At 47.5% G+C, this 17,564-nt stretch overlaps 1 protein-coding gene and 1 long non-coding RNA gene across 2 annotated transcripts in view; one reads left to right on the forward strand and one right to left on the reverse strand.

Moving 5' to 3' along the window:
- Positions 1–13,271, forward strand: part of LOC103901101 — a 48,388-nt gene extending 35,117 nt beyond the window's left edge. Inside the window, exon 4 of the long non-coding RNA XR_002086221.1 lies at positions 12,467–13,271. This is a non-coding gene — a long non-coding RNA (uncharacterized LOC103901101). The remainder of the gene's footprint in view (positions 1–12,466) is intronic.
- NDUFA10 (NADH:ubiquinone oxidoreductase subunit A10) overlaps positions 10,400–17,564 on the reverse strand; it is a 42,295-nt gene continuing 35,130 nt past the window's right edge. Inside the window, exon 9 of the mRNA XM_009281949.2 lies at positions 10,400–10,862. Coding sequence (XP_009280224.1) covers positions 10,794–10,862 — 69 coding nt within the window. The 3' untranslated portion in view covers positions 10,400–10,793. The remainder of the gene's footprint in view (positions 10,863–17,564) is intronic.

Genomic DNA, 17,564 nt, shown 5'->3' on the forward strand with positions numbered 1-17,564 from the left:
TGTAAAGCTGGTCAGATAAATGTTTTGAGAAGACACATTAAAGCCGTGGCCGCTTTCTCCAGGGAACTATCAGGATGATTTTATTTGGCCAAAGCACGGTAACAGGGTCAGGCTGTCAGCTTCTATTAAGATTTGGATATGCGTCACTGAATGGAAAGTGCTTGGCTATATTGCTTCTCATTAGATTGCTTTATGATCAATCTAATCATTAACTTACTACACTTGGCTGATCTGAAGGTTATAAGCCAGGCTCTGCAGCTGCCCCAGCAGGCTGCAAACCAAATGTCTTCCCCAGAGAAGGGCATCTTCACCATGGCAGTGCCCGGTTCACAACAGCAAACGTCTCAGCAAAGCTGCTGCTGGCTCACAGCATTGACATGGCCTCTCCAGCCAGCGAGGCACTGCCCTCCCTGTTTCCTCATCCCAGTGGAATACCATCTGCTCCACACTTTCACCCAGGGGGATGGTTTTGGGTAACTAAGGGGTACTCAGGTGCTTGACAGCTTGGCCACATGTTGCTGCTTCACACCTTCTGCAGCCCCTCACACATGGGACACAAGCCTTGCCTTGGCTCCTGCACCACTCCAAGAGCATTGCCGAAACCAAAGCTGAAAGCTTCCCCCCTTTTTTTTTTTTTTCAGTTAGACTGAGCAGATGGCTCTTGCCCAGGTTTAAAACTAAGAGCTAGCTTTTGGGCAAGCGCAAGGCATTAGGTCAGTCCCATTAGGAAGTGCTGAATAACCAGGTCTGCCAAGCACAGCCCGGTTATCTCATGTCCCCACCAGCAAGGATGCTGCAGTGCATCCCAAGCTCCTCTGTGGCTGGAGGGGCAGCACAGCATGACACAGCCCTGAAAATGCAATGACAGAGTTGTTGGCCTGAATTCCCCCAGCTTGTGGATTTGACTTCTCCCTTCCAGCTTTACAGATCAAGCTCCTTGTGACTCCTCCTACACCACATCCAGCCACTGAAACCCCACTGCAGCTGGTACCCACAGGTGTAAATGAGGCTGCTGGGGACCCACACTGGGACTGACTCATTCCAGCAGAGCAAGCACTTGCTGCTGCATGAGAACAAGGAGATGAGACCAGGGTGCCACAATTGGATCTGGGCTGGTGGCTTTCTTCCCAGGAATTTGGGCAGAAGGTCTGTCTCTCACGCTTCAACACATCAAGATCAGGGACTCACATCCTCCCTCTTCATCTAAAGTAACAGAGCAGCTCTTAAAACTCCTCCGACCACCTCCTTGGTGGGCATATGGATGGGCAGAGAGGTCCAGACCAGCCACAGACAATTTCTTCCTCCTTCTTCTCCTGAGGGCACCCAAGAGGACAGCCAGCCCTTTCCTCAAGGCCACCGGAGCACACTGCAAACCTCTGATCGGGGATGAGGGTGACTCAGCTCCCCCAGGGATGGGCGAGGGACCAAGCTACAAGGCTGCCAGAGGGACCGCATCAACGCCACATGGCAAATATGTCTGACCCCTGCCTTAGCTCCCCAGCCCTCGGCTCCCACAGCAGGGTTGGAGGCGTACACTGCACCCCCAGATAACACTGCAGAGCTGGGAGGCTTGCTCTCCACATCTTTTGAGTGCATGTTTTCTTGGTCAAGGCAGGGGCCCTCCCTACCTCTGCAGTTCCTCTGGATGCTGAGCTTAATCCGCTCAGGCCAGTTCCAAGCATGTCTGCCTTGCATCCCATCAGCAACAAGGGCTTAACATGAGTGCTTCCCATCTTCATTTGTTTTTACGATCTCATGAATTTATCAAAGACAATTAAGCCGCCCCTGGTTGATGCATCCCAGACAAGCTGCTGGAGTCCTCCTGCTCTTCCAGAGCAGCTTCTCCAGGACAGGGAGGGCTCCTTCACACAGGACTCGGCACTTGTCAGCCCAGGCAGACCCTCTGCCTGGAAATCCGGCAGCAGCTCAGCCACAAGCCATCCCATGTGTTGCAGGAGTCTGTGCCACATTCCCCAGCCTGGGCTGCACAGGATACCAGGCTGTACCATCACCACAGTCCCTGCTGGTGAGAGATACAAGATGCAAATGCAAAGTAAATGCAAACAAGTGCTAAGCATATTCTACAAGGTATTTAGGGAGCTGCAGCAGGAGGCGTCCTGCTGGGAAATGCAGAGCTGTATTTTGAGCCATTTGTTATCCCTGTCTCAAAAGGGCATCAGTGTCTCCCATACACGATCGGATCACCAGGTCTTTGCTGAATCCCAGCACCAGCCAGCCACGTACTAACATGCACAACTGCAAGATAAAATTCAGCTAAGCTGCCTTCTCTCCCAACAAGCTGGGTGAAGTTTCACAGCCCTGGATTAACTTGAGCACAGTAACTTGGGAAGTCCTGGGGACAGCAGCATGCACCCAAAGCCTGTGAGGCAATTACAGGAGCTGGGAGACAACACACAGCATGGGGCACGCACCCCTCCGGCTGTGGCAGACCGAGGAGCAAGTCCTTGCCACCCACAAGCCCAACATCTCGGGGGTGCATCAGGATATAGCCGAGCAGAGAAGACACCCAGGGTGGAGCCAAAGGCTCTCCTGGGATGCTGCGGTAGTTTCCCATGCCTCGGGCTCTCCCTTTTAGGGGTTAATTACAGTCACAGCTAACAACCTCTGTCTTTGTTTACAGTGGAGGCTGGGCACCCACAGCTGGCACACCCACCATCAGTGGAAACCAGGCTGGTTTGGGCCACACTATCCCATCTAAAACCACACACAGAGCTGCAGCCACAGACAGAAGGAGCAGCCTCCCTGCTCCAGCTGGTCTGCTCCCCTCCCAGACAACAAAAGGGCTGGTAACACAGTTCAAAGTTCTCCCCAGTACAAGAACAGTCTTTGAGGGTAATTTGTTTCAGCTCAAAAGCAGCTGAAGTTAATTACACAGGAATGAAGTATCACACTTTAATATTACTTAGCTCCCCTTGGCTGTGCTGCCATGAAATGCTGCTCTGTTTGAGATCCGGACCCAAGTGCTTTCCGATCTCCAGATAACATCCTAGTTAAACGAGGGAGAGGCAGGTAATGAGATGCACCACTCACCAGAGCCCAGGAGAAGGGGTGACAGACCATGAGGCTGCACATGGGGGCACCCGCGGTGCACTGCCTTTGAGCTCAGTGGTGGCTGGAGCATTCAGTGCATCCCCAACCCATGACAGGTCTTCCAGTCCGTCGTACTTTTCCCGAGGGGACCCATGCAGCCTCTAGCTCCGTGCTTTGATCTCAATTCCTGTTTGAAATTCAGGCATCTCCTTGCCAACAATGCACTGGGCACTTACACAGGTGATGCTCTACATGGTCCGTGAGTAATGCTGCTGTCTGGCCTGGTGGTCATCCTGGGAAGTCCCCTGGCTGCAGTCCAGCATGCCTGTCAGCACTTGGCCAGATGAGCTCTTTACTCACCTGTTTCTTGAGCAAGAGCTTGAGTGCCCTGGCCAAAGGCATTGCAGGTGTCTCCCTCCATCCTCTGCAGGCCCAGGAAAGTCTGCTGAGAAGGATAGAGAGCAGAAGCCTTATCCCATCTGAAGCTCGAGCTGGGGCAGGGTCTGTAAGGCAGGCAAGTGTATGAGGGCTGGCAGCCAGATGAACAAGAATTGCCCCGCTCGCTGGTCACCCCAAAGATGCTTTGTGCCTCTCTTGCCCTGATGCCACTTAGGCACTTTTTCTCCTGTTGCCCTGCTGGGAGATGACATGGAATAAGGCAACCAGGAACACCAGGCTTGTGGACACAGAGGCCAAAGTACTTGCAAAGAGAACCTGTGTAGCCCACGCGAGGGACAGGGCTGGCCCAAGGATCACCACAGCCATCACGTGATACAGGGCACCTCAAAGCCAGGAGGATGGGAAATACCAGTCTCTTAGTCTTTTGGCAGTCAAAGCCAAGTTAAAAGCACAGAGTCAAAGTGCCCTTCCTATGTGCTCAGAGCCTTGGCTGCCTCAGCCTACCCCACAGCAGTCTGCAGGCCCCAGTCTGAAGCTCAACTCCCCCCAGGCAGGCTGAAGCCCCATGCTCACTGCCATCATCCTCCGGTGCTGCACAGAGGAACAGGCTGCATTGCCACCTAATGGGATGTGCTGGGAAAGCCCTGTGCATCCTACTGGAAACCAGCAGGACCGGTATAGAGGTGGAGTTGCTTACCCAGCTCCCCTGCACCAGCAGAGATCTCCTGGTCAGGACGTTCCCGGCACTGTAATATAAAACAGTGCAGGAGGCACAAATCAAAGAGGATGGGAAGATGCGAGCGGGTTTGTGTACTCAGAGCTGTGCCAGGAAACACCAGCTGAGGCAGCCACTTGTGACCCAGCAGTATCACAACCCAGATCTGAGCACACAGGGAAAAGGTTTATTGGGTATCAAAGTCATTTTCTCTTCACTGCCTCCACGGCTCATAAAAGCTCCTGCCAGCGGAGCATGTTTAATATTAAGCTCTGCGAGGGAGCAGATACGTTGTCCAGTTAAACATGCCTCCTTACCAAAATGCTGCATGCAGACACCAAGGGGAAAATCAGACCTGCAGGGACTCCGGCAATGAATGTTGAGTCCGCGGGGTGGCAATCAACGTGGCCAGGAGAAGAGGGGGCAGTTGTGCCACGAAAGCACAGGACGAGTCGGGCAGAGACTCTGTCTGCTGCAATCCCAGATTTGCTGCGTGGCTCCAGGCAAGCCACTTCAACTGGCTCCATCTCCCCATGCCCAAGAAAACCAGTCCTACAGGAGGCTGGGAAGCAGCCCTCCCACTGAGCTCCTCGCTGGGAGATATAGCAAGCCAGCCGTGTCTCAAAGCAAAGAGCCACCAAAACATTTCCTGGGAAGAGCCCACAGTACTCACCTTCAACAGCCTTACTGCATGAATGCCTCATGAGAGGGAGCCTGGGGGTGCAGAGCCTGCCACCCCTGCCTGCAAACCGCTGCCTGCCCCCTTTGCCTCCCACTAGAGACCTGCACTGGAAATAGCAGGGCTGTGCTTCACCCGATCTCACCCGCCCAAAGGGAACCAGAAGGTTATGTGGGAGCAGCCCCAGGACTCACCAACTTGACCTTGTTTTGCACAGGGAAAACTCAGGGCTATCCATGGCACTGGCGGCAGGATCTGAAGCCGCCGACAGGATTTGGGAGCTACTCTTCTCAGAGACACTTAGTGGTATGTGCAGGTCGTCAGAGAGCTGTCAGACATGCCAGCATGTGTAAGGAAGCCATACCCACAAAACTGAAGACACAGTCTTCCACCCTGCTGCTCTCCATCACCACCTGGAGAGCAACACAGCAGCCATCTGTCCCAATACAGCAATGACCCTTCACGGTCCTTCACGGGGAACTGCCGAAAGCAGCAAGGATCCCATCTCTTGAATTAATACACTGGACAAAAGTCACCTGAAAGTAATGCTTGAGCTGAATGCCCTGCCAGAAGGGTCTGCTCATCCTAGTCCTGCCTGGGGACTGGTGGTTGGTCTGTATCACCAACTTACAACCTAGCATAACCTAGACCATGGTCACGAAGCAGCAGTTAAGAGCATCAGCTTTGATGCCTCACTCCAGTTTAGTCCCTCACCTCCCTTCTGCTCTGTCAAGCTGCAGTATCTTTCTCGCTTGTGCTCAGAACAAGTACCCTAGGGAGAAGTCAGCAGGGATTTGGGAGACCTCTCAGACCATGGTGGCTTTGGTTTCCCATTCTCATTGAAGGTACAGCCCCTGCCCACACCAGCCTGGCTTCTAGGACCATTTCAGCTGGCAGAACAAGCCCAACTCATCCACCTCACCTCCCAGAGAGCACTGCACAACAGAGGGAGTGGACCGAGTGAATCAGAGCTGGAGCAAAGATTAAAGCTGTGCCATGGTTTTGGCCGTGGTCCTACCACACACAACATGGGCCAGAAGTCTAAAACCCAGCTAACAGGCTCCAACCCCACACCTCACTTCCACCCTGTCATACCGTGGGCAAGTCAGGCTCCAGCCAACCCCCCAAAAGATGCTGTAACTGGCATTTCTTTGAATGCAGTGGCATTGCTGCGCTATTCTGACACCATAATTCAGCACAACCCTGTCCCCCAAAGAGCTGGTTCCCCGCTTTCTGCCAGAGCCCCACGAGCGCCAAAAGGAGGATGCCTGCAGGAGTGAGATAAGGAACCCAGAGAAACCAAAAGCCTTGCTCTACCACAACTTTTAGCCCACAGCTGGGAGAAGTATGCTCCCATTTGGCATGCCTGCAACCCCACATCCAGCCAGATCCACCAGCAATCCTTCCTTGGCCACACACTCACATTTCTCTGCCTTATACCTGTGTGCAGAGGCACAGCTGAGGGCTGGGAAGGCTCTCCTGTAGGTGCAGCAGCCTGCACACCAGCCAGCAGATGCAGCCTTTATCCCCCATGCAGCACCACTGTCTGGGATTGTGTCTCCAGGCCATGCTCTGTGAACTGCTGATCCACAAGCAGGTGGAGGAATGAGGTGTGGTGTCTGCCTCACCTGGAGGGAACCACAGCAGCTGCCACAGATTGCAAAGCCCAGCTATCTTTGAAGACACTCAGTACCCACTAAGCTAATTGAGATGAAGCTTTCTCAGGCAGGCAAGATCTGGGTATCATTTGTACCTGGAGTTTGTTTGGGAGGGTGGAGAACACCAGCAGGAATCAAATAGTCATGAGTGGTCCCATCAGATAGAAGCAGCTAGGCTGGGCTCCAGCACCTGCAGAGGAATTACACAGCACCAGCAGGCAACACACTTGTTTTGATCTCACTGTGAATATGTATTTGGCAAATAAAGACTTAAAGCTGGAAACCAGAGCAGAACCTGCAAGTTTCATGCCATCCTGCCACCTGCGATGCTCATGTGATGACACTGTCTGAGCAGCAGCTATGTAAAGAATGCTGCCCTCTTATCAGGGTTAAAAGGGTCAGAGCAAATTAAGTGCTTCTCATTGAGTGACTACAAGGGGAAATAGTTTCCCTTTCTCAGGAAAGCTCTCTAGCATGAGCTCCTTTCATATCTCCAACCCATGACATCAAAACTGGAGCAAAGCAGTCTCCTTGGTGGCCAAGGATTTGCTCATCACTGCAGCGAGACAGACATGGCACCTTCTCACCAGTGCAGCAGAAAGACAAGCTAGGACCACAGAGCTGCACCTTTCTGCCAGGGAAACCGAGACCCTACCTCCCTTCAGCCCTGAGGAAAGCATCAAAGACAACAATTTTGAATGCCTATCCCATCATTCAACCAGTGTTTTATAAAACACTCGTTTTGCATACGAGCTAAGCAGGGTCATGGGAAGCAACACTGTCAGATGGGCTCGGTTTTGACCAACATGAATGGGAGCTCTCAGGACCATGCACCTCTGAGAAGCTTGCCCAAGATCACATGCAAGTCAACAGGACAGGAACATATGGAAAAGTCAATCCTTTTCATTGACCTTTAGACCTCCTTTTCCTCCAAGACCTCCTTTAATGCAGATGGCTTGTGAGGTTCTTCATAAATGCTCAGCTTGCACTAAACCTGAGCAGGAACATTTCTGGAGAACAGCCCATCAGGTTACAGTGTGCCATCTCATCTCCCCTCTGCTCTGGTTGCTTCCATTAACTTTTGCACAAATGATTCATTTTGCCCAGTCTTTTGTAAACAGCATTTGAAGCCAGCTGGAATTCGTTGTGCACCTAAATTACACTTGCTCAGCAAGCTCTTCAACAGAAGGGACTCATTTCAATCTTTGCTGTCCCCCCATCACAGGCAATGCACATCCTTCTCTTTACTGCAGCAGCTCTTTCCTTTCACAGAACTGAAGCAGCATGGTTAACATCCAAACCTCACCGCTATTCAAACGTGAAAGTTACACCTTGAAGGAGGAAGGGGAAGAAACTCACTGGATCTCTTAATTGTAGCCCTGGGCCAAATGTCACTCTTGAAGAGCACAAGGCAGGTGGGGGCAGGTGAGGAGTCAATACCTCAAGCTGAAGTGCAAAGCACGAGGACGCTCAGACACACGCAAGTATCTTCAGCAGAGAGGCTGACCTTGTCACACCCCAGACTGTTTCAGCTGTCCCCCAGCTGATGAGGAAGCTATTAATGGACACATCAGAAAAGCACAAACACTCACCAGTCAACCACAGCAAAGGCCAGATGGGGATGGTTAAGAGACCAAATCTGAAATGCAGTAAGCCAAGTTTTTAAAGTGGGACAGGTGTTGGCATGAAATCACAGGTTCCTCAGGCAAAGAGGCAGTCTTCACAAACTCATCTAAGGCTGCAGCATGTCAACCCTTCGTTTTGGTAGCAGGACCCATTCCCACCCACCTCCTCTTTCCTTTCACCCCTCCTGTGCAACCGAAAAGTGAACCCCACGGGTAGTTAGTTGCTGGACTACTGGAATGACCAACTGCAGCCAAAGGGAAAGCCAGTGGTTCTGCCCATAAAATGTGGCTGATGGCTATAAGTGAAACACCACCATTCCCAGGGAATCTGCCTTTGTAAAGCAGGCAGAATCAAGCATGGGACATGACAGACAAGAGGCAAACTTCCCTATGCGTTAACACAGGCAATGGGAACTCAGGCTAAGAGGACAGACTGCAGATGATATCACATGTGCACCTACACAGAAGCATGGAGAGGACTTGAGCCATTTTATCTTTTCCAATCTAATAAAGAACTGGAGATAAATTCATCCAACTGGCACAGCATAGTCTTCAAAAGCCAAAAACTTTACAGCTGGTTTGCTAAGAGATGGTTGAAGTGTTGGAGTGGGAAGGAGGGAAGAGAAAAAACACAGCTAACACTCCTTCCTACAGCAAGGGGAAAGTTATTTCCTTCACAGATTTACTTTATAAACAGGTTTACTTTTAAAACAGAGTTAAAGCCGGGATAAAAAAGTATGCTCAACATGCATTATTGTCATACCACACTGCTTGCCATACAAGCCAACACTGCTTTTCCTGATTGGAATTAAACTCCTTTACATCCAAAGCTCAGCTCAGCGTGCTGCTGGAGCAGGCAGGGAAGGCTCTTAGAAATGCTTTGCACCTCACTGTGCCCCGCTATGGCAAAGCTGAACACAACAGCTTCACCAGCACTACACACAGCACAAAATGCCTATCTAGGAGATCCAACATCAGGTTGCATGCACATTGCCAGGTGAATTACAGCACCTGGAGAACACAGCAATACTGAGTGGAGGACACCTGTAAAAACAGATCTGGACCACTCCAAAGGGAACCTAAAGCCACAGCAGATGTTCTTTTCATCTCCACACACATCACTGACTGCTGCAAGATGTCACTCTGGATAGATAAGAAAAGCTAACACTAATTGCTCAGGATCTCATTGCATAGGAGAAGACAACAGTGGCTCAGGCTGGCAGGTCCTCAGGCATGAGAGCACTAAGATACACCTTCCTGGGGGAGACACGGGATAAGGAAGCACACTGCTGAGCTGCAACATGCATAGGTCCAGTGCCCCACCTTCCAGAGGCTGGTTACTGAAAATGCACAAAGATCTTGCAACAGTTCAAAAAAAAAAAAATATGCACAGCCTCACAGGACTGACTACACCAGTTCTGCTGCATCTTCACACAAGTCCAAGGCACAGTGCTGGCCTTGCACCCCAGCACTTGCTCATCACTGTGAAGCCACAAGCTGCATTAGCGCAGGGTGGCACAGTGGCACCAAAGTGGAGTCAGTCCTTTTGCAACCAGAGGTGAAAGTTTATAAAGCCATAAAACATGGAAACAAAGAGCGAAGAGATCAGTGAGAAGAGCCACATTTCTATCCCACTGCTCATTTATTTCAGTATCTAACCAGGCCCCCAAGGCTCTTGTTAAAGGAGTCTTTTCATACTAGTTTTGACATGGGAAGGGGCATGGGCAAGACCTGGCTGCTTAATTCAAAGGCATTGTCCTGAACACTGGAATGCCTGGCAGCACTTTTACTCAGTGGTTGAAGTAGTTAGCCCCTTCCTGGAAATGCAGAATTACTGCAGACTAAATCTGGACAGCACTGCTTGAACCAATGCCAAGGTGCCTCATTTGTGTGACTAACTAATACCAAATGAATAATTTCTTTAAAAAGAACTCCAACTTGGACTTTCAGGGACTTGCAAAAATAATAATTACATTTGTCTTATACCCAACAAACATTTTGATCTATAGCACCCATTCAAAGGAAGAAGCTATGAGTACAACTGCTGGCAATTATTTTGATTTTTTTTTTTTTTAACTTTTAAGCACAGGTATTTTGCTGGTTAAATTGAGATCAACACTTATTTCCTTCTCTCAATGAGCTTTTTTATGCTTGCCTGCTTTGATGCTGATGTCCAGCAAGAGGCTTTCAGAACATGATGCAAGCGCTTTTTTTAGCATGTGCACTCTTCTAATAAAACTAATAAAACACCATGCATGACAGAGCAAGAAATTAACTTTGTGAGACCCAGGAGGATACAGGTTTAATTTCTCTTGATTCAGCAAAACAACAATAATCCTGTGTAATAATATGCCACAGTCTTGACAAAGAGAAAGTTCAGCATTCATCTTAAGTCTGCCCCTGTAATACCAGATCACTTTGTTATCACATGTTGACTATCAAACATCCAAAGACAAATCACCCTGAATTCATCAGGGAAGAACAAACCAGAATAAAGTGATTTCCCTTCTAGGAGTCTATTCTCTTATGCTGTAGCTGGAAGATGATTTAACCAGCATTTTCTTCACGCTACACAATCGATGCAGAGCAGGCACAACTGAACTCAACGGCTTCTTCACTCAAGCTCTGTGGTGCATCGTGGTTAGGTCTCCAAGGGGAGGCAGATCTCATTTCAGCCAGATCCACTTGTCACCAACATCAGCATTGTAGCCTTGCCTAAAATTGCGACCAGGAAGCTAGAGAAAGCAGAAAGTTCAGTCAGAAACATTTCTCTTTTCACTCTTTATGGAAATTTTTAGATTCTTTACGAAGTGCCTCGTGGTATCTGCAGAAGTGCAACGTGAAATTTTTTTTTTATAACAATGATTAACACTGGTAGAAAAATCAGTCCCTCTGAAAAATTTGAGCTGTGCAGCTGGAAGGGGGGCCACAAAAACCACTATGCCGTAATATACATAAAAACTAGGCCAATATGTCAACAGCACAACAGCATATTCCACCTGGATTCATCCAATTCTTCCCTACACACTCACATGCCCAGTTTTAGTAAGAGATGACCCCTCTAATCATAGCATGTAGTAGAATTGAATCAGTCAGTAGAATCTCATGCCAAAATAGGCACACATTATTAAACACATGAAGTATTTCATGCATGAAACACTGAGTTAATTACTACGTTAAATTAAACCATTCAAATGAAATTGCATATTTAGCCTTCAAGAGCTGAACTTAACTTTATTAAAGCAAAAGCAGTATCTGCCTGTCTTCATAAGCAAAGTCAAAAACCACTACTTGCTGGAAAAACTGAAGTTTCTCGAACCCCATACCCAAATTTCACCAGTACCCTGGGATCTAAGCAACAGCCTTCACATGCTGCCTCTGAACCTCACTGACCTTTCAGGCTGCAACTCTTCTGCACAGACCCTTAATGCTGCTGGGAGTAGCCTCCGCCTAGGCAGCTTGGACATGCAGGTTAGCCTGACTGACCTTTCTGTACCCGTGGTTCCCAGAGCAGGGCTCAGGGAACCACGGTGCTGCCGCACGAAGTCACTGCTCTGTACCGTTTGTTACACATCGCTGTACGTGAGATGGCAGAGGGCTGGGGACTGCAGCGGGAAGCCTTTCCTTCTGACAGCACCTCAAGAGCTTAGGCTGGTTGTACAGGTCACAAGAGCATCATGCAAGGAGCGGTTCAAGCCTAGCGAACCAAGAAACACGTTGCAGAGGGAAAGGCTGGATGGACTGGAGCGCTGGGAGGGGGACATCAGATGTACTAGGAAAGATGGAGGGTCTGCACCCTCACCAGGGAGGGAAAGCAAATTATCACAGAGATGAGAGCAAACAGGGGTGAACAGCAGTAGCCTAAACAGAGTTGGCATTTGGGGGTTCAAGGAGTTGTGTCTAGACCTAGAGATGAGTACCTGTTAGCTCCAAGTCTGTGAAAGGACATGAGACACTGAAGCACACAACCCTCTTTATGGTAGTCCATCTAGCCAACCAAACAGATGTCCCACAACCAAAGCTTTCCACAAGGGTTCAGGAGGAAGAGGACAAGCACAGCTGTGCAGATCGTGCATCAGGATGGAAAGCCAAACCTGGCCCTCTCAGCCTGCTGCCATGTGCAGCCACATTGCAAAAGCACTCAGGCAGCATTACAGACACAAACATTCAGCGGCCAAGCCATTCTGCCTTCAGCTTTAAAGATTTGGGAAAAGAGGCTGTTTAAGTAGCAGCCATTTTAAGGGATTACAGATGCAGCACACAGGACTACAAGAGAAAGCCTGCCAGTATGGTTAAAATAGCAAACTCCCCTTACACAGCGTATGTGTTCTCTCTGCAGGCAAGGAAAGCGCTCCTCCAGGCCAAGCAGGCTGCATCAGGTCAGCAAAAGCACGCTTATGTGACAGAAGACTCACCACAAGTGTGCCAACAATGCTGTCATCAAAATCATCTCCTACCAACTTGCTTTGCAAAAGCGACACAAATTTTTAAGTGCAGTTTCAGCCTGAATAAACATAAACCAGGCTCTGTACCCACTATATAACTAAGCCATGGGAACAAAACCTGCCAGCAACAGGATCAGTGCATAAAGTAGCTACTTTGGCAATTACTCTGAACTGAGTGATCCTACAGAGGAAACAGTTGTAGATACATTAACACCCGAGTCTCAAAGGTTGAAAAGTAGTCCCCCTCAGAAAGTACTGACCGTGACCTGCAGTACCAGAGACAGACAGGTCCTAGCTCCAAAAGCAGAGTCTATCTCCAGAACGTCTCTTCCTATCTCCAGGAATGGAAGAGACAGAACACAGCATTCATCTTTGAGATACAATACTGGAATCAAGAAGCAAACCACCATGAAAAAGCAAGTGAGGTTTGTGAGAAAAAGTCTGAAATAAGCAAAGATGCTATAATAAAACCCTTCCTTTAAAAATAAGCTATCCACTGGCAGCCTTTACAAATAGTTACACACAGATCATCTGCTCATCTCCACAAAAACACTGGTTTCACACAGGACCCCTGACTTGTCCTGATGATTTTTCTTTTCAAAAAAACTGTAAGAGTATCTTGTTTGAGAGAGCTGCCCCTGCAGAGAGAAGCAAGACCCAGTCTTGATGAAATCTATACTCAGGCCACAAAACCAGCTATTTAATCCAGGATGAACCTGTTGTTTTGAGGGGGGGTGGTCGTGTTATTTTTCTTTTTTTTTTATTTTATTTGAAGGACAGAAAATAAGACACTTCTTTCCCTAAAACATCAAGCTAACAGAAGACTTCTACGTCATTCATGAGACATTCCCCACCCTGCCTTGTCACAAGCTATTACAAGCCATTCTTGATCAGTTTTTCTAAGTTTTTTTCATTTAAAGTTGTCTTTAATGTCTTGTCTAAATATCAGAAGAAACCATGCAGTCCTGTTAAGAGTTACTCCTGCTGAGCAAAGAGGAGATGCGAGATGAAAAATAAATGATTACTATCTCTGCCCTGCAAATTTACAGTGGTGAGCTAGGGAGGACATCAGACCTGCTGTGACCAGCCTGTATCTATTAATTCTAGCACAAAACCAGCTCTCCCTGGTCCTCTCCAGGCAGCACGTAATTGGCCCTTTGATACTTCAAGAGATTCCCAGATAACTAGATTATTAAAGCAACAGGAGCTCTCTGGGAGAATATGGGAGTTTACAGTTTCGTTTCTGGGTAAATCTGCCCTCTTTAAAAGATACAATATCAATCCCAACAGAATTCAAATTCATTGTCCAAAACAATTTGCCCATGTGCCTTTGGTTAAAGGCATGCAATACATCAAAGTGAATTTTAGAGTAAGTATTCATCCATACTCCATCATTCACAGTGGGCCTTGGCAAAAGCAGCTGAGTTTTGGGATATGTTACAGCCAAGCTTTCAAAATAGCCCAAAAAATGGGAAAAGGAAGGCACAGTAAACAAATCCCGTATTACCTAGCAAGCAGAATGATGTGAGTTTGTGTTCTGCACACTGTCTGCCCCAGGTACAAGTAACACAGATGACTTCCCGAGAAAGGGCTCTTCAAAGCTCACATTTTACAGCCATGTCCATAGTAAAAAGGCTGCACAACTAGGAACAATGTAGTCTGTCCCACAGAAGCAGCTGGTGATCTTTTAGCACTTATTAAGCATTTGGAAAAATACTGGAACAGGAGTCATTCCTGTTCTTGTGGTCTTCTGCCTCCCCGCTAGCTCCTCACAGGCCCACCTCCTGCCAGAACAAGCGTTTGCTCAATGTCACAAGGAGCCTGGATTAGACAGCCAAATGAAAAGTGTTGCAGTATTGTTGCACACTGTGGCTGAATGGACTGAATAGCATGATGCCAACAAGAAGAGGTCCTACATTACCCATCCTATCACCTCTCTGCTGCACAGTCCAAGCCAGCTCTGCAGCTTTGCTGGATCATTTCACAAGCTCAATCAAAGCCCTTGCCCAGCGAGAAGCTATTCACTCCTTCTGGCTGGGTTAGTTTTCAGTGACTCTGCAAGCTCAGTCAGCCAAACACATACCAGACCACTGCAAAGAAGAGTGGTAGGAGCACCAGAGAGGATCTGGGGATGCCAGGCAGGTGGTAGTATGTGCTTTTTTTGGTGACAACAAATGGTTAAGTTGGTGCTCCAAACTGCACCCAGCTGAAGTTCCCAGCCTGTTCTGCCCACAGCTGCTTAGCCAGCACAAGGGCAGGGATGGGAACAAGCAACCAGCCCTGAGGTTGCTGGTATTGCAGCCAGAAGAGGTAAACTGTCCAGCCTAGAAAAGAGATGATGGAAGGGAGATAGGACAAAGCTCTGCATAACTTGCCAGTTGCTGGGAGAACACAGAGAAGGACTGAATATTCACTGTCTCTTCCAGTACAAGATACAGGTGCCATCAAACAAAGCCAATGGCTTGAAGGACTCCTTGCTGAAGGATACTGCTGCCACAAAATTTAGAGGGTCTCGATGGGAAACCAGGCAAGTACTTGGAAGCGACTTGCATTTCCCACGAGACTTGTGAATTATGAGTAAGTTTCCCAGTCAGAACTCTAATGAAAATCAGCAAGGCTACATCATTTGCAAGTGCCTGGCACATTCACAGGACCACTCCAAGCTTGTTACCTTCAAATGGCACTTGAGCAAGACCAAAGAAAAGGTGTCACTTAATGGCCACATTATAAATAACAGTAGTGCATCCTATTATGCATGATTAATTAACACCACCACATTTCCACAGGCAAGTAAAAGGAGTAGCATACATGGTCAAATAAATCCCTTCAAACCCTCTTAGGTCCTTCACTGACATCAGCCCAAAGAGACCTATGGAGCCACCAACAGGTTTGTCCAGCACGAAGAGGCAGAGAAACCAGTCAACCATCACACCAAAGCTGAACCATCTTTCCCACAAAAAGTAAGAAAAGCCATGTTATCACAGCAGCCATCTAGACACAGACTTTGCAACACAAGAATTAATTCTCTGCCCTCAAGAGCTTACAACTGAAGCAGCACTGAACAAGCAAATGGGAACAGAGATCCCACTAGACAAGCCCAACAGCTCACACGTATCCCTGTGGCAGGAAGTAAACGTGAGCTCCTGCAAGGTCACTGCCAAGTAACAGATTTTTCCACTCCGTGGAAATGGATGAGACAGAATCAAGTCTTGGTCTGCTGCATTACACTGTGCAGAACTTAAAGTTGGCAGCAAGGATTATCTGAAGAAGTATGTGATAAAATCCACCACACAGAGCATGAAACTAATGAAATGAGTTGTACCCAAAGGTAGGGCCAGCTCAGAAGAATGAAACTGCTCAACTTTAAAAGAGCATCAGTAAAAAGATGAAAACAAGATCATCTCCTCAGTTAAATTAAGAACTCTGCCACAGAAGTGTCTGTCAGAACTATAAACATGATGAAAAGCCCTATAAAGTGGTATAGGCTGCAGAGTAGCAACAAACAGCTTCAGCCAGCTGTTTGCTGTACACTGTGGCTGCATTTCATAGCTCCTCAAAATAATTTCAAACCAGACATGTACAGGTAGAGCTCTGGAGAGTTTTAACAACCTGAAACGGTCTACATCCATCAGTTTAGAGTATGTCTTGTTTTCCAACATTTCAGGAGCAAAAAGAATTACCATTTTTTCCTTTCTACTCCTGCGCTGCTTTCTACTAATGGCTGGGCTTCACAGCTAAAGTAGATCTATAAATAGCACGTTTTGAGCAGCGCTGATCAAACAGCACTTAAGAACAGAGTCATCACTCCACAAGCATGGGCTCATCAATATCCAAACCTTTTCATTTAGTGGCTGTTTATAACAAGCATAATAGCAGCACCTTCCATCACCACTGTTAGCAAAGACTACTGCTTTTTCCAGAAGAAATCCTGACTTCCTGAAGTTTGTCAGTGTTTGTTTTTGGCACACAGCTAAATCTAGGAACATGTAGCTTCATATATTGGCTGTATTCTGGAAGAGCTTGGTTCCTATGTTCCAGAGCAACAGATAAAAAAAACAGGGGGGTGGTGTAATAACCCCCAAACACACATTCAAGGTGTATATGGTTTCGTTTCCAAAGGATTGGCATAGATAGATTTGTTTACAGCTTGACTCCTGCCATTCTTTACTCAAACAAAATTCTTAATGCTGTGAACATTCATTATAGCCCAAGTAACAAGAGTACTCAAAAGCTTTACTGAATTGAGGTTAAAACAATTCCAATTTGCTGAAATTGTTCATTGACTGTTGTCCTACCCTTCATTCATTCATTGAAAAAGACAGACAAGACAGTAGAAATCTTTTGGAAATAGAAGTGGCCATAAGGAGGACACAGCATATTTCTTTAAAGCTGAAGTATTTTTTATTTCAAACAACGTAAGTGAGCTTAAGCAGGAATCTGATTTGTAGAAATGAATTTCTGACTTACAATTTGAACAACTACGAACACCATAAACAATCTAATGTGTATCTCTAGCCTTGCTTTTAATAAGCAAGCAATAAGGAACAGCTAAATATTTTGTCACAGCTTTTTTCCACAGTGCCTACTTGCCCTAATGACTATTCTCCATAGTGGCAGAATCATATCTACTTTGGTTTTTCTCAGCAAATATGTTAGAAATGCCAGTTATCCACTACAGAGTGCAAACCTACCACAGGAAAAAGCCAAGTAACTATATCCAAGCCAGATAAAGTGTTGTACTAACTGTAGGCTTGCTTTTCTAACTGGACAGGTAAAATGCAAAAAGCCTCTTAAAATAGCTTTCCTTATGTTACATTACCTAAGGTAGCAACAGGTCTTAGCAATGCCAGTTCTACATTAAAAAGCCCAAAAGCACTTCTCAGCATAAAAACGCTATCAGGAAACAAGAAAGATCATACACTAATGCCATCCCAACCAAAACTGCATCACCACACCAGCACAGATAAACTGTGAAGTAACGTCAGTTTGAGG

Source organism: Aptenodytes forsteri, unplaced genomic scaffold (genome assembly GCF_000699145.1).
Source record: "Aptenodytes forsteri isolate BGI_AS27 unplaced genomic scaffold, ASM69914v1 Scaffold443, whole genome shotgun sequence".
Lineage (NCBI taxonomy): Eukaryota > Metazoa > Chordata > Aves > Sphenisciformes > Spheniscidae > Aptenodytes > Aptenodytes forsteri.